Source organism: Zonotrichia albicollis, chromosome 5, assembly GCF_047830755.1.
Source record: "Zonotrichia albicollis isolate bZonAlb1 chromosome 5, bZonAlb1.hap1, whole genome shotgun sequence".
NCBI classification, from domain to species: Eukaryota; Metazoa; Chordata; class Aves; order Passeriformes; family Passerellidae; genus Zonotrichia; species Zonotrichia albicollis.
In genome coordinates this window covers 73256558-73284436 of record NC_133823.1, presented here as the reverse complement: position 1 = coordinate 73284436, position 27879 = coordinate 73256558, and the positions used below count along the sequence as shown (strand labels likewise).

General features: G+C 40.4%; 1 protein-coding gene across 19 annotated transcripts in view; it reads right to left on the bottom strand.

Annotated features, from left to right (window-relative positions):
- Window positions 1-27879, bottom strand: part of CAMK2D (calcium/calmodulin dependent protein kinase II delta) — a 120694-nt gene that overhangs the window by 21428 nt on the left and 71387 nt on the right. For 3 of the 19 annotated variants that reach the window (XM_074542081.1, XM_074542080.1, XM_026797884.2), the window contains 11 exons: window positions 25120-25185; window positions 22548-22620; window positions 17084-17186; window positions 13539-13622; window positions 12450-12544; window positions 12057-12179; window positions 11321-11404; window positions 10604-10646; window positions 6848-6885; window positions 5256-5288; window positions 1416-1475 (listed from right to left, as the gene is read on the bottom strand). In XM_074542081.1, the coding sequence (XP_074398182.1) occupies window positions 1416-1475; window positions 5256-5288; window positions 6848-6885; window positions 10604-10646; window positions 11321-11404; window positions 12057-12179; window positions 12450-12544; window positions 13539-13622; window positions 17084-17186; window positions 22548-22620; window positions 25120-25185 (802 nt within the window). Of the gene's footprint in view, window positions 1-1415; window positions 1476-5255; window positions 5289-6847; window positions 6886-10603; window positions 10647-11320; window positions 11405-12056; window positions 12180-12449; window positions 12545-13538; window positions 13623-17083; window positions 17187-21686; window positions 21760-22547; window positions 22621-25119; window positions 25186-27879 lie in introns of all 19 variants that reach the window. The other 16 variants (XM_074542087.1, XM_074542085.1, XM_074542091.1 and 13 more) reach the window with 11 other exon arrangements.

Genomic DNA, 27879 nt, shown 5'->3' with positions numbered 1-27879 from the left:
AAAAGGCCATCTCACCTAATGCAGCAGCATGCAGAGACCTTATTCAGGACCAGGGTGTGCAGGGCTTTGAAGCTCTGGGGACCTGCAGAGGCTCTTCTGGATGAGAGCAAGCCAAATGCTCTGTGGGTTTTCCTGTCTGAACCTGGACAGGCAGGGCAGCCACACATCTTTAAGCATTAATAACTTCTCTTTAATCATGTTTGCTTGCATTAGCATGAAGTGATCGAATTGAAATACAGTGGGATTGATAAGGATTAAGGATGACTACCCCTAGGCACTACCATGGTTTAGAATGTGTGGACTGCTCTCAACTCCTGCCTTGGCAGAGCTGCATAAAACTAAGTGTGAGAGATCTTTGTGCCATTTAAAAGTGTAATTTCCCCAAATGCTTTAACTCTTTTAAAAAAAGGTTCAATCATCTTTGAAACAGCAGCCAGCACGCTTTCAGCAAGGGCCATTGGGCACTGCTCTGTCTGGGAACAGACTGCCATAAACTCCTGCGTGCAACCTGCTGACCTGGCCTTAGGAAGAACTCACTGCATGCCTCAGTGCCAGCTGCTCAAAAAAACTGCAGAGGAAAAATGCTTCCTAATGTGTGTGAATTACCCCATTTTCAAAGTTTTATATGTGCATGGGAAACAAGAAGTCACAACATGATGTACTTTGGCACTGGCATTTACATTGGTGAGCCCCGTGACACACAGGTGCCTTAGAAATTGGGCTATTAATAAAAGCCAGACTGCAGTAAACATGCAGGAACATCACTTGGATTTGGAATATGCCCTTAGCAGAGCTTATTAATGTATAATGTCTCCTGCTGATTTAAATGGAAGAGGAACAAGCAAAATGTTTAGCTCTAGATGCCTCTTGATCCCAGAGAAATCTTGCAAAGTCCTGCTGAGTTTCAGGAAATATGGAATGAAAATCTGAATAAGGTCTGTTGTACGGCAGCCTAGTAATAATCCTGTTAGCTCTCCTGGATGTCAACACTTTAACTGAGACAAAGCCGAGAAAATAAAAGAGCTGGTTTTAAAAGATTTTGTTGGTGCAAAAGGTTAGCGTTAGAAGGTGGCAACAGTCATCAGGCAAAGAGCTAAGAGCAACACCAAGCGCATTCTACTCACTTTCTGGCACAGCATGCAAAAAACTCAGCTACGGTTACAAATGCTATGACTCTACCGCATCCAGCTTCCATTTAACATTTTCTGTCAATAAACACGCTCTAATGGGTTTCCTCACAAAAAAAAGACAGCATAATTCAAACAAAAAGGTTTTCCAAAACCTGTTTTTAGAAAGCAAACAGAGTAAATGCATGAAAAAGCAAAAAAGAGGGAAAAAAAAAAAAAAAAAGGAAGAACAAACAGAAGACAGTCAAAAACTTCCAGACAGCATGAGAAGGAAAATTCCAGGTATACCAGCGCCGGGGTAGGAATATTTTCCTTGGGGCTGGTTACCACGTTGGTTTTGTTGTTTATCTGTAGGTATGCAGAAAACAGAAACAGACAGGCCTTAGAACTCGCCGTAGGCACCGTATCTATATCTCTGACACAACATCTATAGACAGGCATCGGTATCTATAGATAGATATAGATATGGAAATAAAGAATACAGAAAGATGAACTTAGGAACTTGCAGGAACGCTGACACTAACTCCAGGAGCTGGCTGGCAGCTCCTGCCCATGTGCTGCCAGAGCCCTGCACCAAGGTCTGCATAAGGGATGGATGAGTTGAGCTGAGACACTTAGCAGAGAGCCCTTAAGTAGCAGCTAAGCAGGTCTAAGAAGAATAAAGAATTAAAGTCCTAAATAGTCACTGCCATTTCGTGACATGCAATGGTGTTCACTCATTGCACTCCATAGTTCTTTATTTCTAATGAATTATCCCTACCATAAATAACATTTGAGTATTTGCAGTGCTTCAAGAATCTGTCATTTGTTTTACTGGCTGCTGATTCCACTTTGGAATAAATGTGACTGAGGCTAGAAAGAGCCTTGTGCCCCTTGAGCTTTTGTGGTGCTATTTTTAGAGAAAATCATTGGCAGCTTCTCAGTGCTGGTACGGTGACTTGGAAGCAGCAGGTTTCCCACTGTGGTATCTGCAGCCTTCCTCCAGCCATCAGCACCTCTCTGTTTAACTTTACATACAGGTCCTCACAATATCTCTGCTTAGCACAGGGCTACACCTTCTGGCTTTTATCAGTACTAATTAAACTGTTCAGCAGGAAGTTTCAAAGTACCTGATCCTTTACATCCATGTTTTAAGCTTTAACTTTCATTAATACCATGGAGTATGGGAAGAACAGAAGTACTAAAAATAATGTAGTGAGCCACTTTTTACATGCGCTAAGAAGCAAGATTCAAGTATTGTCAAACTGGTTTGAAAGATGTGTTTTTTCCTCTCTCAATAATGAGGAAAAATTATTATGTACATTTTGGTCATATCTAATTTTAACAAGGGTGGTCCAAAGCATCATGCAGAACTAGGTGTATAGATACAGATGATCTGAAAAGACTTTTAATCCAAAAAACCAAGTTCTACTGAACCTTCTAGTCTTAGTACTTAGTAGTAAGTTTGCAAAGCAAAACCAGAAATGCCTGAACTTGTTTTGTAGATGGATTTTCCTAAAAATGTAATTAACTTTACGGAATGGAAAGAAATGAAATTCCCAGACTCCATGTCCTCAGCACTTTATGATGATTATTTTACTTTGGGCCAGGCATGGCAGCTGACTTGTGGACTTCAGGAACTGAGACTGCAGCTGAAGTGAATCTTACTTAGGATATGTTTAAATTATGGAAATGTCCACAGGATTTGTAGTAATGAATTACAGACTGCACATTTACTAATTTTTAACCAGCATTTAACTAGCTTTGAAGAATATAAAGTAGTTTTGTTGGTTAATCAGGGAACATTATGTAGACACTAAATGTTCTTTAATAATACTTGTGATAGATACTGTTTTCCCATATAGAATTTCTTTGATTTTAAAGCAAAATTCATGATGCTCTACAGCAGGAGGATGAAGAGCAGTTATTTTTTAAACAATGATATTTCTGCAGAAATTGTCATTAAGAGAACATATGAGTCAGTATTGAGATGCAATTGATTAAGCTCTGACTTGGCTTACTTAGTGCCAAATAAATTTCATTTCTCTATGCACAATTACAGCTGTAAGCTGTAGGACTGTCTGAAGTCAGGATAGGGAGAGAACAAACACCTTTGTGCATGAAGTCTTCCACGGGGACATTTAAGTATTGGCAAGTATTTCACTTGCTTTGGTATTTATGGGATTCTGAGATGGGCAGAACTTTGAACTCCTTACTCAGGAAAAAACTTGAAAGAAAATCTCACCCATTTCAGTAAATGAAAATTCTACTGGAGATCTGTAGAAGAGTGGGAACACAAACAAAGCTGCCTGACAGCAGACTAAACCTTCCAAGCAAGACAAAAATTGCATATTGAGTCGCGTAACTACAGATTCATAGTTTTGTGGCAGTGTAGTCATCAAGAGACTAGATTAAAAAGACTCCAGCAAAAAGCAAATAGACACGAAGGAAAAACATAAGGAAAGAAATGAAGATTTCACCAGATTTCATACAGCCCTATTCAGCAGCAGCTTAATACAAAAACCCAAGTGGTATCCCAAATGAGTGCTCTTGGTTGAACACATAAGGAAAATCCAGTCAAAGTTCAATTCCAATTTTGCCTGAGTAAGGAGAGCAGGCTTTGGTCCATACTCCCTTGGTGAAAGCCCTATGAAAATAAACAATATTCATTGCAGCTACTGCTGTAAACTGCAGGAAATCTATTCAAAGCTTCTTCAGTAAGATATCGAGAATCCAACACTTCTCAGGAAGAGAGAGAGAGAACGTGATTCAAAATACAGTTATTTCTTCCATGTAAACAGAACTTGGTAAAACCCTTTGAAACTTTGCAAGAAAACAGCAATAAGCTATAGACCTTTCTCTCTCATAGAAAGAGACATTAATCTAGGAACACATGGTGCATCTTGCATGTATTTTTAACACCAAAGGGAAACCACTCCAAAAGAATTACAATATTGTCATATGAAACAGTTCCTTCAAAGCTGATTTGTGCTTAAGCAGTGTCCTTCTGTTGTGAAGGAGAATGTTTTATTGCTGCTTCACTTGCCAAAAGTCACTTTGAGGTGTGACAGTAGTGCAGGACAGACATACACGCACTCCAAACAGCTGGGAACAACTCTAGTATCCTGACTGGCCTTTTTTCCATAGAATATGAAAATACTTTAACAAATAAGGCCTGTATTTTGGGGCTTTACCTTTCACACACCACTTCTGTACCAAAGACTTAACGCACACCTGAAGTTTGGGATCCTGGCAATAATCACACTGCACCTTCCCAGCGCCCCTCCTTTGGATGCTGTGGCTCCTGCCACTGGAATTCTGCTTTCACCCAAGGAACAGAGGATTTACCTACAGAACTGCCCGGCTGCTCACGCCTGACCAGCGGGCTTTGCTTCCCAAGGAGAGCTGGCTTCCCCGTGGAAGGTGTGGATGAGGGCTCTGTGCCTTCTCTCTGCTGGCAGCAGCAGCAGGCAGAGCCCATCCTTCCTCACGAGCACCTCTAAGGTCGCACTCAAACCCACCACCAACAGCAAGAGAGGAAGTCCCCGTGTCGGTGAACGGAGCCCGAATGAGCACAAGATGGAGAGTAGGTCGGGGAGGAAGGGAAGTTATTGAGACTGTCAGCTGGGACACCTCGGGACACAGCCCTGGGCTGCGGAGCTGGGAAGCGTGGGAAGGCTGGGAATTTGGCTTTTTTACTCCTGAGCATTTAGCATGGCAGCTTGGGCTACGGTGACTCAATTAATGAAACATCCTATCACTGTGTAACTTGTTTTGTGTTACATTTTACAATATTAATATGATTAGCTTTGGAAATAAGGAGGTTTTAAAAACAAAGAGAAGGCTGTTACAAGATTACTATTTTGTTACTATTCTTATTTACTAAGAACAGCTGCATTGGCTGATGTTACATCTACTTTTTTGGCTTTTTATGTCCCCAGGTTAAAAAAAAGTAAAGACTTGTTTGAAAGAATGGCTGAACAATTCACTGTGGATGGCATATAGCAACTGCAGGCTTAAAATTCACAAGGTTGTACTTTAAAGTCTTGCAGTTCTCACAGTAAGTTAACAAAGCTAAATGCAACTGCTTGATTTCTAAGTGTGAACGTTTCACAGGAGGAAAAAAAATCTGTCGATAAAGATCCTCACCATCATCTGAACACTCGAACTGGACTTCCTTTTCTGAATTGACCAGTCAGAGAGAAAGGAAAAGAAGAAAACGTGACTGGTTGGATTTGCAGTATCAATGCATGGAGTACAGTATATTTCTCTTTTGGCTTTTTTTTTTTTTTTTAAATATGAAAAAGACAGCTACAGCTGTTGGAAGGGGTGGAAAAATGCTACAGAATATCTCAATAACAGCATCTCAACAACAGCAATGACAAAAACAGACTTCCCTTCCCCAGATGTACATTTACTCCCTTTGCTCCACATGACCATGCAGACTAACAGCAGATACATAACACGTGCTGAAAACCAAAGAACTGAATCCCAACAGGTGAAATTTAGGCAAAATTTTGGCAACAATTGTTTCCCATATTATAATTGAGATTGCGACAGAACAAATAGCATCGTAGACCTGTAGGAGGAATGATATTTAGAAAGGAAAACTGGTCAGAGAGAGTGCATAAATTTTATCTGTTCCACAATGAAACATGGTCAGGGTTTTCCAGCAGTGATAGAATTGTTCCAAGTGTGCCTCTCCATGGGACTGGGGCCTCCATTGCTTGGCAGGGAGAAGCAATGCAATGGTACTGTACTCATTTCTTTGGGGGTCAGGCTCGGGATTTTTTGATTGGCAAAGTGCATTTGTCAGAAAGCAGGCACAAATATACTGTGAATGTGGTATTTAAACAAGTATTTATAATGTTTTGTTAAAGTAAGACATTAGGATTAAATAGAAAACTAAAATTCAGGTCAAAGACACCCTTCTGAATAAACATACAGAGCACAGAAGAATATCTTTTGAATCTGACAATGAAAGCTTGAAGCATTATAGCATTACATTAGTCTTTAAGAGTCCTCTGAGAAAAAAAACCAAAATATGTTTTCTGCTGAATGGGGTTTTTTTTTCTTTTCTTTTTTTTCCCCCAAGTATTTATGCAGAACTTTCATTTGTGAAGCATCTCTCCTCCTGCAGGGTCTGGTGACGTGAGAACAGGAGCTCTAAATCATGTACGAAAGCTGCCAAAATGTTCCCTTCTTAGCAAGGTCTCTTAGTCAGGATGAGCTGATCTGAGACAGTAAACCCCTCAAGTTCTGCCAAATATAGCAAGTACATCTGGCAGAACACACCTCATGTGGAGCCAAGCCTACACGGACACTTTTGGTCTTCCACCAAATCTAATGGAAAGTCAAGGGGAAACAAAGAGGCAACAGAGCTGCACATAAACGGTGATGCCTAAAAAGCCCACCACCAAACCATTATTCACAAGTTAACTGATAATTCTGTGTCATTAATTACATAATCATTGTTCATTAAAAAAGCAAGAAAAAGCATTTTCTCCAGTACTTTTCTATCTTCTGCTTACTTAATGCTGGCTTTTCCAGTATTTGTTTTATTTCATTTCTAAGCTTCAGCTACTAACTTGAACCACTCCAAATAGCTAGTGAGAGGTACTTACTAACAGAATCTATGAAGGAAAGAAATAGCAATAATCAATTCTAAAACCTGGCAGAAGTTACAGACAGGTGGAGACTAAGAATTTATCGTTGAAATGGAAAGCAGGTGTTGAACCTACCTTAACTCCATCCGGCTTTTTCAGTAAACTCTTGGCTGCTGTAAAATGAGACAAATAATTTCAGTGTCAGGTGTTTCTCCTGAGGTCACCCAGCTGCACAGCAAACCCCCAGTGCCTCCCTGCTCCAGCTACGTCCTCAGCTTTTATCTCCTCCTTTTGTTTCTCTGAGCATGGGGAATGAAATCTTTAGGAAACCACCAGTCCTTAGGATTATCAAACATCTCTTTTTCCATTGACCAAAGCTGTAGGGTGACAAGGAGAGAGCTCCTTGGGTGGCAGAGAGGAAATGGAAGCAGGGCGAGTGTAAAAGCAGCAGCTTTGGCTGTAGCCATTTTCACAACTGCAATATATTCCTATTGGATGATAGGGAGAGTTTGATAAGACGTGAAAAGGTATTTTCCTGATGGCAGGGACTTGGCCCAGGTGTGTGCAGAGCCCACTGGTATCTCAGTGATAGTACCAACATACATAAAGCCCCTCTGCCATTCCCACCATGACAGCATCAGCCTCCCTGCATGAAAGGAGGAAAGGAACAATGATTTGCTAGTGAAGGGTTGTTCCGGAGGGCTGCTGTCTGTGAGGATATAATAACAAATTCTAGGCTTTGCTTCAGTTCCTAATGAAGAAAACATGCTATTTTCTGAATCATGTTGCACACTGATCAAATTTCTTCAAAATTTCATTTGCCATAATGTTATTCATGTGCCAGACTTTAAATTCCACCACTTAAAACCAGCATCAAACAATTTGGATTTACTAAATTTGGAAGGCTAACGTGCAAACAAGCACAGCCCAGCTCTGAACCTGAAAACATTCACAGCAGAAATACATGCTGGCTGACCTAGCAAATCCATATAAACTATTCACTAAAGCGTAAATGCTTCATGAATCACTGCCAAAGACTTGAAGAATAATAAATTACACAACAAGCCTGCTGTTATTGGGGTTTTATTGTTGTTTATGACCCAATCTTCCCATCAGAAAGTGCTCCACAGCTCAGGTCAGAAGAAATTGCTGTTCTATATATGGGGGAGACAGTCCCAACATGGAGCTACCATCAGTACTGGCATTCTTATCTTAACAAAACCCCCAAAACTCCAAATCAATTGGACCTCACATGCCCAAGGCTGCTCAGGCTGGCTGAGGATATGGGAGTTACTGAGTGTCTGGTTTATCTTTAAAGCTAATTCTTGTAATTGTGGCTTATTTTTGAGCTACATCTGCACTAAGTGCTCATTTTACAGCACAGAAAATGTAGAATCACCTCAGCAACTGTAAAGAAATGACTAATGTCCATTATTTTGCTGTTTACATGAAATAAACCCTGGAAAGTGAGGTCAGCTTGATGTTTCTGACTTCATTAATATATCAGCCCTCCAAGTGCAGTTCAATAACTATGGACATCAGCCAACACTACCATGAGACCTCCCCCACAGCCACATCTCACAGCTAAAATGAACCACAATAAATTGGCCTGTGTTGTGCAGCAGTACCACTGCATGCTTTCGTTTAAAGGAACATAAGTGTAAATATTGAAACCAAATTGCTCTCCACATACTCTGGAGATTGGACACTCCCTGAGGCAATGTGTGCTTTCAGGACCTGAGGCAAGAGGGCCTTAGATTTCACATTACCACAAATATTGTGGGCACTCCATTACCTTCAGGAATTTATTTAGGGAAAGCAATGGGAAGGAGATATTTCTGAAACCTAAGGACAAAAAACCCAGAAGTTAATAGCTTTCAAAGCCTGCTTTACACTCTTAGCCCTTATAAATATATGGGAAAACATAAATTAATTCTTACAGACTGCTGTAGGTCCTTTCACTAAATTTGTGCATGAAACTTCTGAGTTCTTTTGATGCTTGCCAAAGACTACATGTTCTATGTAAACAGGTAAATGAGAAGCAGTAAATGGGGGCACCACAAGCAATAACACTGAGTATTCATTGTGTCCCTCGGAGTGTGCCCAGCATGGATTGCTACACATCCCACCACTCTGCTGGGCTTGGCTGCAATGGATTTTTAACACTGTTTGGATTCATCTTTCTTTAATCACAGATACTGCACACAAATCAAATATTTCAAGAATTTGCAGGAGCAAAGCAATCGGCAGAGTCTAAATTAAGCCCACAATGAGAGATTTCTTGCAACTACAAGCAAGAGCTAAAAATAAAACCTAAGGCAGTGCTACTAGGCCAGAAAGCAGACTGGAAACAAATGGTTTGTGACAGCATGGAGAAATTAAAGTGATTGAGGACAAACAGCAGCTTGGATTGAGAAGAGAAAAAAGATGTTCCTTTCACGTGCTGAGGGTCTTACCTCACAAGAAATACACATTCCACATAAAAGGAAGAAAAAAAAGGAAAGTAAAACACTTTTATAACCACATCATTATGGACAAATGACCTTCATAAGCATGTTTTGCAATGAAATACAATGAATAAAGAAACCGAAAAAATAAAACGTCATCGAGAAAAAACACAGGTGGCTATGGTGTAAAACAAGAGATGTCAGGTGAAAAAACCAAAAAAAGCCAAAAACCCTTGTTTGCTTTTCATGCTGAAACACTGTTTAAAATTACTTCAGCTTTTTTGGTTCGTGGAAGTTGAATTTGATCCTTACATATATAGACAGTGACAGTTATGAAAAGGGATGAGGAATGATTTGTTTGATATTTAACAGCAATTCATTTTTACAAAAAGGACAGCCTACAGCCTTCCCACTTTTAAATTAATTGGGAGACACTGGAATTCATTAAGCACTAACTCAAGGTAATTTAGATGAATGTGGTCCTCTGTGTAAGGTGTGAACTAAAGAAGGGAACTTAACTAAGAAAGAAATTGTATTGCAAGTACTATGCAAATTGAACAAGTTGTTCTTGCATTTGTGATTATGTAATGTTTTTGGATGAGTCAGTGCTTATTATTATTCGAAACATGCCCACAGCACTATCATGTTTTTGTCTGTACAGTAATTTATGTTACACTCCAATAGCTACATCACAGAGTAGGAGGATATATAAAATTACTGATTTTTAAATCTGGTGTTCCATTTCACTATTCACTGGAAATCTCAAATGGCAAAATGAGAAATTGAACACAGCATCAATATTCTGGCAATCCTACTACTTTGGACAATTCTAACTCTGCTAAGAGCAATTTTAGCTTTTGCTATTAGAGCTTGTTTAGTGTAAGATCTAAATCTCCAGAGCCATCAGGACAAAACTGTTTCATGAGGAGGAAAGAACTCTTCTTACACCAGCTAGGCACTGCTGGGCATTAGAAAGAAAATAGGGACTCGTGTTACTGCATTTCTTACCCCTTAGCAAAGCAATAAAGAGATGAATGTGTACTGATGATATTTTTAATACAGGGTGCAACAGAATCATGGAATGGCTTTTCACATATATGAAAATATATAAGCTCTAAATGTTATTTGGTGATACCTGTGCATGTGGAGCTATATGCATAACTTTCCATTTGCCTGCACCAAAATAGGCATGAAAATGCTGCCTGTCTTTGACAGGTAACAACCAAAAAGCCGGGAAGGAGCTCAAATTCTACAGAAAATTCAGACTGTCACCTGTAAGAGAATTTCTTTGGCCCAAAGAGATTAAATTCTTGTTTGCCTCATCACAGGAAATAACATGATATATATTACACCTAGACACTCCTGAATGAGTCCTAATTAGACCTCAGCCTTCACAGACATTAAAATATAAAGACTGCATCAATCTGGAGCTCAATGAACATACCTGAGAAATTTCTGGTAGCCAGCATTGTTGTCAAAATGGCCCCCTGTGTACACACACATTTTCTCAAATTAGCATCACACATGTGTAAAACTCCTAATGCCAACACAACAAAAAGGAAAATAAACGAGTAAATGGCACTAATTACTGAATCAACCCTGAGAGAATGGATTATCTGTGCACTTCCTCTCATATGCCATGTCATGAGTGCATAAATCATAATTTAATCTTAATTACACACCTCTCAGCAATCTTGATATCCAAATATTTGCCAACTGTAATGTAATTGTAATGCACAAGCCAGGAGTATTCAGAGGCTCAGCAATTATTCAAAATACAGAGATTAACATGAAAGAGACTTTACTATTGTTCTTAGATTCTTTTTTTTAGGGAGGAATAGGAGCTTATTTGTAATGTACACATTAGACAAGTTCACATCTGCAAAGTTATCATATCTGGCCAAGAAAAAACAAAGCATAGTTCAGAAAAATAACCTTAAGGATTTTCCTTCAAGAGCATACCTTTAGTTTGTGTAAATACAGAGGATTATTATAGTTCTGAATTATAAAAGAAAAGCCAAATTCTATTCACTTTCATGGAAATTTTAAGATCTTCAAGCCAAAAGCTGATCTTCTATCAACAGGTCATTTAATAATAATATCTAGAAAAACTCTGCACAGAGACCATTTGTTTTGCACAAGCAAAAGTTTTCTTTCTTACCTTTAGTTTTCTTCTTGCATTGAATTTCTTCAAGCAATCTACAGTCTCTTGTCTGTGCATCATAGAGGCAACAGTAGAACGTTGCTGAGAGAAGAAGAAAATAATTATTTTAAGGCACCCAGCCAGCTGTTTATGGCTTGTTTACTCTACAACACATATATTACAACCCATGGTCCTTTAATTTCTACCTTGTCTGACTAAACCATTGTGTTCCTCTTAGTCTTTTCCATGTGTAAAGTCCACTTGAAAAGTCTTGGTGTGGAATGTACTGAGAACAGAGAAAAGTGCTGGATCCAGGAAGAGCCAGGCAGCCTCTGCTACCTGCAAATTGACTTTTCACAAGTCCCATAATTCCCTCCCTGCACATTTCATGTTTATCAGAATGACTTCAGAGAAATGAAGATGCAAAGCATTACCTAACTCAAAGTTACTTTCCTCCACTCTCTTCTCACTGAGAATTTAAAATAACACTCTAATTTTCGCAGGGAACATTCTGCACAACACAGTCAAGGCAAAAAAGATAAATTTGCAAAAATCTTACCCCAAGCTGAGATCTCTATAAATACAGACCACTATTGATCATATCTGTGTAATTATAATTTAACGATTTATAGTTACACAGCTGCATGAACAAGAACAGAAGTTCTTCTCTAAACACATTCAGTACTTCATGCTGAAGTAAACCATAAACTGATTTGCCTGCCAAGTTATCACTGAACATGTGGAAATTACTTACACAGATCCATGGATGCTTTAGTGCTTCTGATGCTGTGATACGTTTTGCTGGGTTGATGGTGAGCATTTTATTGATAAGGTCTTTTGCTTCAGGAGTCACTGTGTCCCATTCTGGTGAGGGGAACTTCAGAAAAAAATACACACATATGTATATTGTCTTGTACAATCTTTACACAATTCTACCTAAGGGATCCACTGCTGGGTTCAAGAGCTTAAAAATTATAAGGCTCTGCCTTTACCGCATCATAATTTATAAACAACCATCATCTTGTCTGTTTAACATAATATGATTAGATAATGTTGCAGAATTCATATGCCACCACCTCATCAGTTCTTAGCTTTTCCCTCTAGGAAACAATTACAAATAACTGAACAGACAGAGTATGGTACATACATCATAAGCACCAGCCTTGATCTGCTGGTAAAGCCTGTGCTGGTCTTCATCCCAGAAGGGAGGGTATCCCACCAGGAGGATGTACAGAATGACTCCTGCAGAAAATTCACACCAGTGTCAAGGAAGAAACTGCAGAAATGAATTTTGCACCAAACAACCATGTAAAACAAAAGGCTTGTGAGCATCATCCCAGCCACTGGGATGGGAGAAATACAGCCCCTTCAGGCTGGGGAAAACAGTACAAGTGGGGTTGGCAAGGTAACCTCTTATGGAAAACATGGGCAATAATGACCATTTGACAATATCAGATTAGGAACACTGGAAATGTTTATCTAGCTGGAGAAATAACATTCCATGAGTCTGGATGTTCTAGGAAAATGCATTCTTTACTTATGGCTTTATCACGGCTTATACTGGTGTCTGAAAGATTCTGTTATAACTATTCTCGTGCAAAGCAAATTTGGGAAACTGAAATTCCCCTGTATTTGGTCAATAGGAAATGGAAAAGACCGCCTGCTAGTCTGACAGAGATGATGCCCTCTGACTGAAGAAAAGTGTTTTCATAGATAAACCACACACTACGTGTGGGCAGAAGTGAAATAAGGAAAGCAGCCCCTGTTCTCAGCTGGAGAGCTGCCACTTGCCAGTGCCTCAGAAGGCAGTTTTCAGAAGTGCATGATAAAGCAATTGCTCTGTCCTCCACTTCAGAAAACATTTAATTTTGTGGTTTATACCTGCAGATGGGGTATATTGGTCAGACTGAATTTTAGGCTCCTTGTGAACTCAATGTCCAGCTCACAGTATGAACTGGTGTGTTTACAACTAATGAGGCACCACACACCTGCAGCTATTCTTTGAATACTCTTTCAAAGTGTGTTGTGCAGACATGGCCAAGAATGCCATGATAACAGAACTTAGTAAATAATTTTTTAAAAAAGAAGCTTGTAGGGTAACAAAAATTCCAATGACCTCTGCTAGAAATTAATACTGAATTCTATTAAAAACCTATTTTCTGATGCACAGTATCATGTACCCTGGATATAATTTCTGACCCTTAAGACCAATATGACTTTCAGAACAACTTCTTACCACATGCCCACATATCCACAGGTTTTCCATAAGGATCTTTTCGTAACACCTCTGGAGAAAGGTATCCTGGAGTACCAGCAAAGCCTGTCAAAAGGCAAGGCAACTCTGGTCAAAACCTGGATGTGCTCTGCAAAAAGTAAGCAGAGGGGCAGCTACTATTCCCTATATGCAAGCAGATATATGTATGTATGTAGGCACTGTACCCTATTTGTAACTAGATATAGGTTGCACAAAATTAGAGCTACATCCAATCTGATCTTTCCACTGCAGAACTGATTTCTGCCAAGTCATTCCACTTCTGGAAACCTCTTAAGAAAAGTTTACAGGAAGCATCTCTGAAGCAATCTGGCCTTTAAAATTTATATGTTCTTCATCCTTTATTCATTACCAGCAGCGCTGCCTCTCTGAGCAGAACTGCAAAAAGTAGGTATAAACATTACTTTTCTTAGAACAGTGTAACAGATAAAAACTTAATGACCATTAACAGTCTGCACCATTTCAGTGAGTACTCTGCTCTGGCCTAAAATAAATGCTTGGGAATTCCTGAGAGGTGAGAATTTGGTGGCTTTCATGAAGGACCACATGCCATTTGTGCACCATCACCCTGGATTCCACAATACTCATGAGAGACAGTGGTAACATATAAAGTGTACAGCTACAGAAAAAAAGAAGCCTTTGCCCTGCAGTCACCAATTACTTGGGAGTGGGAGGAGGAAATGAAGGAACACATTTTGTAAATTCTACTGAGAAAAGAGCTAAAATATGGTCATGAAAAATAAGCTTGTTTTTTGCAGGCTCCTGATATGGAAGCTATGAATTGTTAAGGAGTACTATCACGCAGGAAACACATCTTAAGCTCCTTAGAGAAGCTGAAAAATAGATGTTCTAAGTAGCTTTAAATAGAGTGCTGTTTCATATCTCTTCTTGGGTGCAGTGCTCATTTGAAAGGGGAAGCAAAGTCATCTTGAGTTTAAAACTTACCACAGCTCAATGAACATTACTATGCAAGATTTGAAAATAAACTCTACAGCAAAAATAAGTACAGTACTTAGCTAACCTTATCTCTCAATGAAGAAACCAAATAGATCTAAACTGAAATAATTGGTACAGTTTTAGTACACAGAACCACAGAATGGTTTGGATTGAAAGGACCTTAAAAATCACCTTGTTCCAACCCCCTGTGATGGGCAGGGACACCTCCCACTAGCCCAGGTTGCTCCAAACCTTGTCCCTGGCCTTGGGCACTTCCAGGGATGGGGCAGCAACAGGCTCACCCCTCACAGGGAACAATTTGTGCCTATTGTCTGATCCAAACCTACTCTCCTTCAGTTTCAAGGGATTCTTACTTGTCCTGTCACTACATCCTCTAGTAAAATAATCTCTCCTGCGTATTCTGAGTGGTTTAGAGTAGCACACACAGAAGGGTACACAGCCCTGATTTCAGTTTAGAAAACAAACAAAAACACAAGGAAGCAGGTAAATGTCATATATCAGGTTATTTTGTAACTGCTCAGAGGGACCCTCAAACAAGTGTGTACTTTTCAGAAAAGTTTTGCTGCCTGTAGTAACTGCATTAGCTAAAGCAATTTGCAAAGCTGGAAACTGTGACTGTGCAGTGCCTGGAGGAGATTGCAACACCTCGTACTCCGTAACTCCTATGATTTCTCCAAGCGTCCAGAGGACCAAGACAAAATCCAAGACAAAATCTCTGTTGAGCTCAACCAGCCCAACACCTCCCCAGTACATTAAGCACCTGCTAAAGAGGGTGGCAGTTTCAACTAAACCCTGTCAGGCTTTCTACAAATAGGCAAGGAACAGGTTTGCTTTGCAAACGTGCAAACCAGGAAAGTATTCCCTGCATTCAAACACAGAGAACAAGCCAGTTTCCTGCTGAGGCACAGCCATGGTTCAAACAGAAAAGAGACCACCACACCAGAGGACTACACCAGAATAAAGAGAAAAAAAAGATTAAAAATAAAGAAGAGCATACTGATGCAGAGCTATAATTAGAATGAGAGCACACCATGAGTCACTAAGTGCTGCAGAATCCAGTAGAAAGCAGAAAAATCTTATGAAAGAAAGTGAGAAAAAGTTCCAAATGCCCAGTCCACTGGAGTTCATGTTCTGCCCTGCTAATGCACTCCTAAAGCTGAAGTCAGGCACTCAGACCACTCTGGAAACGTTCTGCAGAGCAAGTTCCAAAAAATGTACAGAACCCACTTACCTTATTGACTGACACAGTTTTTAAAAGAAAGACCCCCTTCAGGCTACTTGCTTTTCATTACCTTGTTAACTCTTCCTTACATGTATATTTTGAAGACATTCTGTTCCCTTCTCCTAAGTCCTCATGATGCTATGAGCCTAAACCAAGCATTTCACAAGAACCAAATGACAGAAAAAAAACCAAAGTGCAAGATTTTCCAGGGCATTGCAACCTCCTCTGCATCACCTGCAGGTACTCTATGTACAGAAAATAGTCCTGAAGTCAACTTCAATCCGTTGATTTTTTCTTGAGATGCCTCCTGTTTACCTGATGCTTTTGTCATTGTAACAAACCACTTGTGTTGTGCCTTGTTTCCATTCCACTCCTTTTGTACTGCTCTGTTTGTTGATGTGCAAGAGCAATCTCCTCTGTCTTTTGTGGATTACTGAAATCCATTTATAAAAAGGCAGGATTTAAAACAACAGGCTGGCTTATAAAGCTGCCAACATATGTCCAATGGCACTGCCTGTGCATCTCCATGTACTTATAGCTGTGAACACTCAACCTCCCAACTCACTGCCCAGGAACACTTTTCTGCCTCTGTTCCAAGCCTCCAGCCACTTTGTTCCATTGCAAACTGCACTTTCTAGCTCCTCTGAGGGAGAATAGGCAGCTGCTATAAATATTTTATTCTGTATATTTTTCCACCTGGGATTTATAATAAATTTTTCCCCACGCTTCACATCTGTTCAAAGAGGGTGGTACGTGAGACACATGTATGACAATTGTACATGTACTATTGTTTAAAACCACCAGTATTAGACATTTTCCACCATTCTCCTTGAGGCATCTATTAACTGTACCAAGTAATCTGTAATTAGTGTCTGGCTACAGCCTCAGGTGCTCAGTCCCTCCTATTTTCCCTTTCATTGAAGTCACATCCCAAAGTGCTTCAGAATCAATTTGTCAGGTGTTTCCAGCTGACAGAGACCTGTTCAGACAAAATGTTCTGATGCCTGGGCTGGTACACTCAGCAGTATTACCCTCCTGCCTTATTCCTCAGTGATCTGAGGGGAAACCACCAGTCTCCTTTGCAGGTTCTACACCCCTATTTTCTGCCTCTAGTTACTCAGGAGAAAATGGGAGAAAAGGGGTTGTGTGCACCTCAGTCAGATTTACAGGCTGATGGAAGGTAGCACAAGCCAGGAATCAGGAAATCCAGGTTTTCCAGGGTCAAAGAGTCACACAGTTACATGTTCCACTCTGGGGTGAGAGTGGGGCAGTTGGGGAGGCTTAACCACTATGCTGAATAAAAGGTGAGGGAAAAATGGTATTTACTTACCAAACCAAGCCTGTTGTTCTCCCTGGACTTCTATAGCCAATCCAAAGTCTGCCAGTTTGACTGCTGCTCCCTTGGATTTGCTAGCTAGAAGTAAGTTCTCAGGCTTTATTCAGAGAGAGAAAACAATTGAAACAAAAAGATAAGTAAATATATTTTAGGCAGTACTCTGGAAAAGAACAAATACTTAGAGGAGTGAAAAAGAGAAGAAACCCATGAGTTTTTTTCCATGAAATTGCAAAATTTGCACTTCCCATTCCTATGTGGAAAGAATCACCAGGCCTGTAAGCCGCCTTCACGAGCTCTTAGCAAGACTAAGGCCAGGGTGAAGAAGAGAGTCAGAAGGGGCATAAGGAGCTGTGACACCTGCTGTGTGACAAGGCAGCTCAGAGATTCCCAAGAGCTTGTTCCTGGAAAAATGGCCCAGCAGACTCCCAAAGGACAGGGACTCATTGATGACTAGTCTAGCCCATGGAGTTTGCAGGATCAGGCATCTACAGCTGTCAAACAGAAATGTTTTGCATGACATCCCAACAATAACAGCCCTGTGATTGTATTCAGAGGGCAGGTGTATTTACATTGCAAATCTTTCAGCAAAACCAGCACACCCACGTTTGTGCCTGAAGAGAACCTTTACAAATAAGCATGTTAGTCAGTGAAAGTTCCCACCTTGTTTTTGTTCTGTAGGGTATGTGTTGGTCACATCTGAAATGAAATGCTATGGTACACTCACACAATGAAAGGTAAAGGATTTGAACATAACAATTGTGTTCATTCTACTGCTCATAATGAATCCTTTTAACTCCAGTTAGCAAATACATCAAATGTAAATTGCCCAAAGACAACTTTATTGTATGAATGTTTGCTTTAAAAATACAACTAAAAAAGTACTGAAATAATCAACAGATTATTTCAGAGAACTGTGACCCTCAAAGCATTTTCTTGCCACATGTGGCTTTCCAATGCCCATGGTTTTTAACAAAGGTTTTGTTCTACATTTACAGAATAACAAAACCTCACTTTCACAGGTATTGCTGTGACTCCTCAGAAGGAATTTCTGCAGTGGTCTGTGACAAGGGACTTCACTATGGCCAGGCTGGTGCTGGGGCTCCAATCCTGCAAACTCTTTGATGTGTATTCCAGGCTGAACCCAGGAGCAATCATATCACTTCCAAGGGACTATTTATGTGATGGCAGTTAATCCCACGCATGTACTGAGGCTGGAAACAATTAAGATCATAAGCCTCTTTCAGCAAAGCCTATCTTTAATACATGTCAGGTATCCAGCAAAATATGCTCGAGCTAAGTAAGACCTCAGCCACGGTGATACTTCTATTAATTAACACTACAAGGGGCCCTGACAAACTCTTTGGTCTAAAGGTGGCTTTTTCCCCTCTCACCAAAGGAACATCTTTTCAACAATTACCAACACTGTCCTCTCACTCATCACTTTGTTGCTGTGTCATAGACTCGACAATATTAAAAAACTTTCATCAATAGTTACTTGATGAATCTTCTGTTTTCACAGTTTTAGAAACTGAGATGAAGAGCCCTCAGAACAAAACACAATCTCTACATTCACTTAAATTATCAGTAACCACCCCAACTACATTACATGAAACAGTGAGTGCATAGCTGAGGACTCTTCTCTAGTTTAATCAATATAATGTCACACTCTTTGCCATTTAACAACACTAATTTCAACACACAGTCACATAGTTCTGCAAGGTCTCCTCTCATTCACAGTAATTGATTCCTGGAATGCTGTTCTTGTATAAACCTCTTAAAGCAGCGGATGATCCTATTTGCTTGTGACCTTCAGGCAAGCCAAAAGCAGTGAAAAGCCTCATCCTTTTGGATGAAATACAAGCACTACCCCACGGAGCACATACCACTTTCCCAAAAAGTGATTTTGTTCAAAACACTGGTTTTGTGTTTTCTGATGCTGGTTTGGTTTTCAGTTGGCTTTTTCGGTTTTTGTTTTCCTCTTGGGATTGTTTTTTTATTCCATTGCATGTCTCTTCTCTGCAGAAGTACCACTTTAACAGATGAGTATGTTCCACCAGAATTCCTGACTTACTCCCATGCCAAAGACAACAGCCTTCTGGGCCATGCCAAGTGGGACTGAGTGCTTAACCAACATGCTGTCTGAGGCTGGCCAGAGGCACGTGGGTGATTACCATGCATTAACTGGGAATGAGTGCAATTACTTGGGAAACATTAACAGCACCGTGCAGGACTCGCTCCTCGATTCACGATTCACGATTCACGGTGTCCCTTGTGCTCCCGGCCACGGGCGGCAGCCAAGCATGCACAATGGCACTGTTAACTGCTAAGATTACTTACAAATAAATTAGCATGATTTATGCCATGCTTTCCCAGAGGTCTTTAATCCTTAAGATACCAAGTATTTAAGGCTCTGCGTATTTGTCCTTGAATATACCCAAAGCAGCCGCTCTTTGGTAGAAGGTAAGAGGGTTGTAACCACAAACTCACACAAGTTTCACAAAAGCAGGAAGGCTATGGCCTGACAAGAACAGCAATTCCTACCTGGAAGTGCGCTTTTGCTAGCTGGTTAAGCTAAGTTAATTTTTTTCTGGGTCTAAGATCCACCACCATTCTGGCTTACACCAGTGATTACAAACAGAGCAGCAACAAGAACTTCTGCAGGTCACAAGAGGCTGCAAAAGCGCCTGATTCTCTGTTTGCTACTGAATCAGCCTGGACGGAAAGTTAAAAAAAAGGGATCATCCAAAATCTCCCCACCCCCAAGCATGCCATCATGTTGTGGACTGAGTTATTGGAAAAAAATCCATCAAGTTTTGCAATTCAAGGATCCATGCCAGCCCATAAGCATCTTCCACATCTTGCTGTTCTGCTCCTGGCATCTTCTTTTCAGCACATGGTGTTCTGCTCGGATTTCACCACAGTCTTTCATTTAATTATTTGGGTTTTTGGCTTTTGCCACAAAGCTGTAACTGAAGAAGGATGGTTTTCTGCTTCCTCAAGTTTTCACTTTCCCAAATGAAACCGGGCACTACAGCTTGGCAGGAACACTTTTTCTCACACTGTTTTTTCAATTCAGCCTGGATTTGCTAGAATAAGAAATCCACGCATGGTCTGGAGCAGGCAACAGCTGGATTTAATGCGTTCCCAAAGAAAAAGTTGTTTCGTGTGAATGTATGAAAAGGAATAGAAAGCATCCCTTATTCCATCAGCTTGCATAGCTACAATCCTGGCTTTTAAAATTCCTTTTGATGCTAGAAGCACAGAACTGCATGTACAGTGTGGACAAGAACTACTGGAGCAGCTGGACTAATTTGACATCGTTCCCTTTAAACTCATTCCACACTACCCAGCTGTCATGCAAGATTTACAGATTGGACAGAGATTTGTCAGTCTCCTATTGTACAAATGTGACAAAGGAAAATCCAGGAGTGCATAATGAGTGAAAAATTTGGGGTCTACATCTTCAAAACTCACCCTGCTCTCTGAGCTTTTGGGGCAAACCCCTTTGTGTTCCCTTATGACAACAACATGGACCTAATAAAGTCACACAAGAACAGTTTGTTTGGGAGTAAAAGTTGCCAAGAAAGGTGACAGCATTCTGATTCCAACATTATTATTCATTATAACCACTAGAAACTCTTATCCTAGGAGGAAATTTCTGCTCCTCAGAATTCATTCAGAAAAAAACTGAAGCCCAAGAATCCGTGCCACAAGGGATTAGTGTGTTTTGCTGCCTTAGTGTACACACCATTTTTTCTCTGCCTCATGAAGAATCAATAGTGCAGACTTCCATTTGATTTCAAAATAAACCATCTTCTTTTCCTTGAGGATCATGAAGCTCAAGTGGCCAAAAGGCAAACTTACTATGAGTTCTGGGACAGCCTTCTCTCTTGGAGCCTCACAATGAAAGAAAATTATCTAGACTTGCTTCTTTCCTTGCCAACATATTTTAAAGGCAGAGAGCATTCCTCCAGTAGATGCCTCAGGCCATTTGGATATGTACACTGTTAAAAAAGAGGGAATGCTCTCTCAGCACAGAGTTTTCTTCAGGAAGGTTTCTATCCCAATGTTAAAGCTCATCTAGAAGGAACTGGACTCCTCAGGTGAGTGTGGTGAGAACACTGTAGAAATTCCCGGTTTTTAAAGATGTTTTGTTGCCCAGTCATCATCTGCAGGAGAGAGAGGTCTCTGTACCAGCGATCCCAGAGCAGCTGGCCTTCTGTCACTATAAAATGCACAGCATGCAAGGGCTACTGTGCTTCCCAAAAGCACTACAGATTCTGCTGATGAGACACGGGAAGTTGCCCTCACGCCCTGTCCCAAAAGCTCTGGATGACAGAGGAAGACCATGTGTTCAACAAATACACGCAGTATTGTTCTGCCTGTACTGCCAGGGGCTGGACAGCCAGGTACTGGCCAGCCTCGAGCAGATCCCCTCTGGTGAGCACGAACTTGTTCTTGCATATAGGCGAAGCCAAGTTAAAAACAAATGAACCGAGGGGAAAAGCAAAAGACAGAAGTATTTACATGTCGGCTGCTGGCGGCCCTGTGGGGCAGGGATGCTGCTCCGGGAGGGCGGCGGGACAGCAGCACTCACCTTGAGGTCGCGATGGACCACGCCCATCTGATGGCAGTGCAGCACGGCCTCCAGGATCTGCTGAATGCAATGACTGCATGCAAACACCATGGGCGCCCGTTAGTTCCAGCGGCAGGCGGCGGGGCGGCGGCCGAGGGCGCGGCCGGGGTGGCTGCGCTCCGGCCCGGCCTGCCCTGCCCTGCCCCGCTCGGAGCACCGCGGCCTCAGGCTCCGCGGCGCGGGGCTGCCCTCACACACAGGCGGCGGGGCGGCTGCCTTGCCTTCGCTCGGACATTAACACCAATGCCTTTTTAAACGGTAATTTTTAAAAGGAACAAATTTTGCCACTAATTCAAGATCGTATTAAATATTTGGCATGCTCTGTGCTTTTTCCTCCTGGCTTCCTCAAAGCCTTCACAGAGGCATTGAAGAATTGTAGAAGTTTCCACAAAATTAGGTTAGAAATGGCAGCGATCATGGAGGTGGTCGCCAAGCCCCTCCAAGCCAGCTACTCCAGGTCAATAATTAGCTGCCAGGCGCTTCATTTAGGCGGCAGTCAGCGGCACTCGCCTCAGGGCGGGTCACAGGGCCCGGCCCGGCGCTCCCATCGGCGCGGGCCAGCTCCCGGCCCACACACCGGCACCGGGCACAGCGGGGCCAGGCCCAAGAGACGCTCGGTAGGCAGCCGTCCCCCCTCTGCCATGATGTCTGTTAGGCCTCTACACTTGCACACACTGAAAGAGGCATCATGCATTATTGTTGTTCGGAGGGTGAATAGGATAGGCACATTGGGAACATCGCACACAGCCCACCCTCTGCCCCTACCCAGCCGAAAGAAACCCCGAAATTCTTATATGCAATTGATGGGCACCAGATACTGACCTTCAGGTCTCTGTGAACTATGCCATTTAGATGACAATGATTAACACTTTCTAGAATCTGCTGTATACAATGACTGCAAAGATACAAGGGCAGAATGGAAGGGAGAACATTTTAAAGGCACATAATCACATTAAATACAAAATAAAAATAAAACTTAAAAGAAAAAGTTAAAGAACAAAAACAATTTTACACCTCTTGACAAGTCTTGATTGCTGTTTGAACTGGAACAACAACATTGCTGAGATATTTCCAGCTCCAACACATCCAAAAAATGAAAAACCAAAACCAAACCAAAAGAGACATTTAACATGGAACATATGACACCTATGAGACAGACTCATCAGACTGTATTTTCATTCAGCAGTATTGAAGCTTTTTCCAGTTTCCAAAAACTGCCACAGGAAAAATAAAGTGGAGGCAGTAAAACAATTAGTGGGATGTTTTGGTTTTCTTAATTTTTGGTGGTGAAGTTAACATTACAACATGGGCTGAAACAAGAAAATGGTCAGAAATGAGATGATATACAGAAAACAAATGAAACAATGGAAGTCAAAAGCTAAGGAAAAGCAAAACATTCTTCATTTTGAATTGAATGGTTTCTTTAAAACTATTAGTAGAACAAAGCCAAGTCATTCAAAAAGGCGGCATGCATTTTCATTTAAAATAGTGTCCAGCTCTAGTTTAGTTAGGAGTCACCTGGGGAGTGAAAATCCACATTAAAAATTAAGACAAATATTTTAATTTGGTGCTTTCAGTAACTGAACTAGCACCAATTTTCCCATACCCAGGTGTGCAAGTTTTGGCCAATCCATGATGCCAAAAAGCACGACTAAAATATTAACATTTTAGAGCACTGGAACTTTTTCAGACTTTTTTTGGCACCACAGCAGCTTAGCATTTTTTTAAAAGACATCGTTGTGGCACGAGTAGTGATGATAAGTTATACACAGTAGTCAAGATGCTGCTCATCCAAAACCTTTTGACCATGGAATTCCGAAGGAATGGTCATAATCAGTAACTGGAGCCCAAGCCTGAAAACCCTTTCTTAGGCAAGTAGTTCACAACTCACTGCTGGGTTTGTCTGAGTACAGACTACTGGCGTGAGCAAGGGCTTGCAGGAGCAGACCAGTGTGACAGTCCTGGGAGAGGCATCCACAGAGAACAGCAACTACTGCTAGAGGGATACACACATACACACACTAGATAGATCTAGATAGATAGATACACAAAGTACACAGATGCATCATAACCAGATATTGCACTTATTTCCTCAAATTTGTACTGAAAAAATAAAATGTGTATATATATATATTCTATATATATATATATACACATATATGCACAGCCCCTTCCAAAATATCATAATTCTAGAACAGAAGGAATCATCATTGCAATTTGTCCTTTTAATTCCCAACTACCTTAAAAACACACAAGGACAACATATACTGGCCTTTGGCATCAATAGCGGAAATTTGCTTCAATCACAGCAGGGAAAAAATGATTTGAAAAATTTTTCAACATAGCTCCTCTTCTCCTACCCCACCTAAACCCTACTGCTGTTTTCTCTTTTACAGAGTGTTTTGCTGCGTGTTGTTCTTTATTTAAATGCCTAAAGTATTAATCTTTCTATCATTCCTACAGATGCAGTAAGATCTGGAAATGGAAGCTTCCTAATATTCAGAGTAACTTCTTGTCTGTTCATTATTATCCTACTACTGTTGTTAGGAATACTTTATTCTTTCCAATCATCTCCCAGTGATCTCCAAATGTAAAGGCATAATTTAAATTGCATGTACTAAATATGTATTATTGGGGGGGTGTGTTTGTAAACACACAGAAACATAAGGATTCTTTAAATTTACTTGCAGATCAATTAATGTGAAGAGTGTGAACATATTTTCTTTAAAGTAATTGACTATAATGTTTAGGATTCTTAATTTTATGACAATATTTAAGATTTATTATTATATGAGGACAAACATGAGATGAGTGGCCCTGATACTTTATGCATGCAAATTACAATAATTGTCAACTTATTATTCAAGTTTTTCAACAAGCACTTGCAGAAAATTGCCAGAGATTTCATATTTGAGCTCAGACTATGAGACACACAGTATATTTGTTTATTGATGAAATACAACAAAAATTTTCTAATTGGAAAAGGAAATTAGCACTTCTGGACCGAGAACAAAAAATCATATTTAATGCAAAATTCTTTTAAGATCAACTTATTTTTCAGACTTTGATCAGCAAATCTAAGAACCCACAGACGAGATACTTGAACTGTTATGTCCAGTTTGCAGAGGAAACAATCGGTAAAAGTAATTGAGATCCAACTTCAGCTTTTTTAGATCAGCAGACACCAAGAGACACCAAGATTTCTCATGAGTTCTCCACCACATGGTCGTGAGCTCAAACTGCCAAACTCTGCCCTTCCAAGTCTAAGAGAACTCCTGGAGAAATCCTAGAGTCTCACAGACTGTGCTGGGAAACTGATGCCAAACACCAGGATATATTTAAGTAACTATTCTAGAACTATCAAAGGCAATCATTAGAAAAACAAATTACTTACCTGGCATCTGCTTCACTGTAATACTCTCTTGCAACTATATCTTCAAACAATTCACCTCCAGTGACTCTGTTACAAAAAGCAAGATGGGGAAAAGGAGATTTCACAAGTGAAAATGTGCACCTCAAATTAACTTGACAGGAAGAAGTCAGACAGGACTAAGTGAAGTATTTGTACAGAAATGCAAGAGGTTTTGCAGCAAGGTGCAGGAACTCAAGGGGAGTGTTTGTCCATCCAAATCATTACATGAATAAAATGTATGTGGTGGAAGTGCAATCATAAATAGTAAATAAAAGCCAAGGGCAGCAGCATTTCAGGCAAGATGCCAGACATCATTTAGGGATGTCAAAAGGAAGGAGTAAAACTACAAGGAAAAAGGGAACTGACCACCCAGGAAAATTGTGGCTGAAGCTCAACACAGCTCAGGATAACTTGAAAACTGCAATATTAGGCAAAGGTAAGAAATGCTAAAACACAACAATGCTAAAAAAGGAAAAGGGTCTTTCAGTGTAGATCAAATCACAAGAGAGGTGTACCCAGGTGCCAGAGGGGCTGGCTTTTTGTGCTGTGCCTAAAAAGAGCATTACTGAGTTGGAAGGAAAGTATCAGTAGAATCAGGGTACCTTAATCAGTTTAACAGCAGATTTTTCCTAGAAATTTTTCATTTATCTTTGTGGAGAAAATAAGAATAGCTAGTTAAAGCACCACTTAAAATAAGTTATGTACAAGGGAAGAACTGTATGATCCTGGGGCCAGCAACAGAAGTGGCTGTGCATCGCTGCATACTCAGGAGCTCCTGGTACAATCAATGGTTTAATGGTAGAAAGTGGTTAAAAAGCAATAAAACTGTGTTTTTATATCGCAGAGATCACAGTCCAGAATGAGCCCTGAGCAGGATGATGCCACAATCTTGGATTGCATCTGGAATAGGGTGACAGCAAGGTAAAATCCCTCCTCATATTGTACCAGTTCTAGTCACTCAAAGTCAGAAAAGAGAACTGGATATGCAGCATGAACAGCTAGCGGGCCACCCAGTCACTCACTCATCAGATCCCCTCAGAGAAGCCAACCCAGTTTAGCTGGGCAAAACAAAGGTTAAGAGGGATGAAAATAAATACTTAAGATGAGCATTAGCTTGGATCTCCCTAGAGGGAAATTGTAATGGATAATATTGGTACAATAATACATGAGCATACAATACCTATCAGCAAATATAAGGTTAAAATCAGGAGAAGTTTTCTAGCAATCATTGTAAGATGAAGATTCATAAGCTTTTCAGTAATTTCATAACACTTGTCTGCCTGTGTCACAAGAGGGGACTCATAGCACAGGAAGACCCTTCCTGTAACATTCCCATGCTTTAGGCTGACAGACTGGCACAGCTAAATGCAATTCTTCACATATACAGGTGCTTACATAAATAATTCCTAGATGAAAGATCTATGTTTGTATTTTATTGCTGGCTATGAATGTGAATATTAGCACATTACATTTCCAATAAATTCCCAAACATAAAAGCTTGAGTGTGCAGCAAGACACTTAAAGATGGAGATGCCTAAAAATCTATACTACAGTGAACACAATTAGTATCGAATACAGTTAAGTTAATTAGGATTAAAAATTCAAGGTGAGAATACTTGGAATGTTCAGAACTGTAACATTCACTTGCAAACTGCTGCACTAACACTTTGTAGAAGAGCCCAGTTTTCAGCCACATTAAACGATGACAGAAATGCCCTGCTCAACCAGCAGCCCAGCTCCTTTCTTGGAGAAAGGCCAGTTCAAGAACTTCATTTTCATTATTTCATTTATATTTGGGTTACACCATCCTTTTTCTGAGTTTCTGTCTTACTGACTCTTAATGTAGAGATTTTCAGGTAACAGAATGCTATTTTGTACAAAAGTCTGGAGTAAAATCTAGAAGAGGTAGTTTGTTGCCTAATTTGTATTCTCTTTTTGCTTTCTACCTTCCAGAGACTGGCTCTGGTTGCTGTAGCACAAAATGTTTGATTGATGCATATTTTGACAGCCTTTCATAACTCCTTTTTGCATATATATTTGTCTGCCACAGTTCTGGTAAAGAGGAATAATTCTCACTTTGTGATGAATGAAAAAACAAAGCATCCTTTGATCTTACTCTTTCCTAAAACACTTCTTTTTGATCCAAGCTAAAGAAAGAAAACAAGACAAGAAGAGAGTACCAAATTGATGTTTGCTGTTCTCCAGCATGGAGGGAGGAAGGGGATATGAAATCTTACGTGCTGACACTAAACATTTGCTTGGTATTCACAACCATTGTTAAATGATGAAAAGACCTAAAAGCTACTGGTTTGTACAAATTGCTCTGGTTCTTTTGTGATTTTTGAGAAGAGCATGCTAAAGTGGCAACAAATAAAGCACATAGGTTTGTTTACACAGAAGAGGTACAAGCAGCATGAAGCAACAGCAAGGCACTCCACACCACTTTGAGAAAAACTGCCGGTTTATGTTTGCAAATATGAGAGACTAATTAGAAGAAACACACACATTAGCACAGACAGCTAAACCAGCCTCTGATATCATCAGACTGGTGTGGTTTCCTCCTGGCTTACGTTTACTTCTTCAATTCCTTGATAATGGGAATGGGAGGAAGCATCTTACAGTGGCCATAGAATTATTAAATTCATCTGCGGCCTTTCTACTTCTGAAAGAGAGGCCCAGGCACTCACCTGAGGCAAACACTGTTTTCCAAATTAGGCTATTTTTTTGTATTTTCAGTTTATT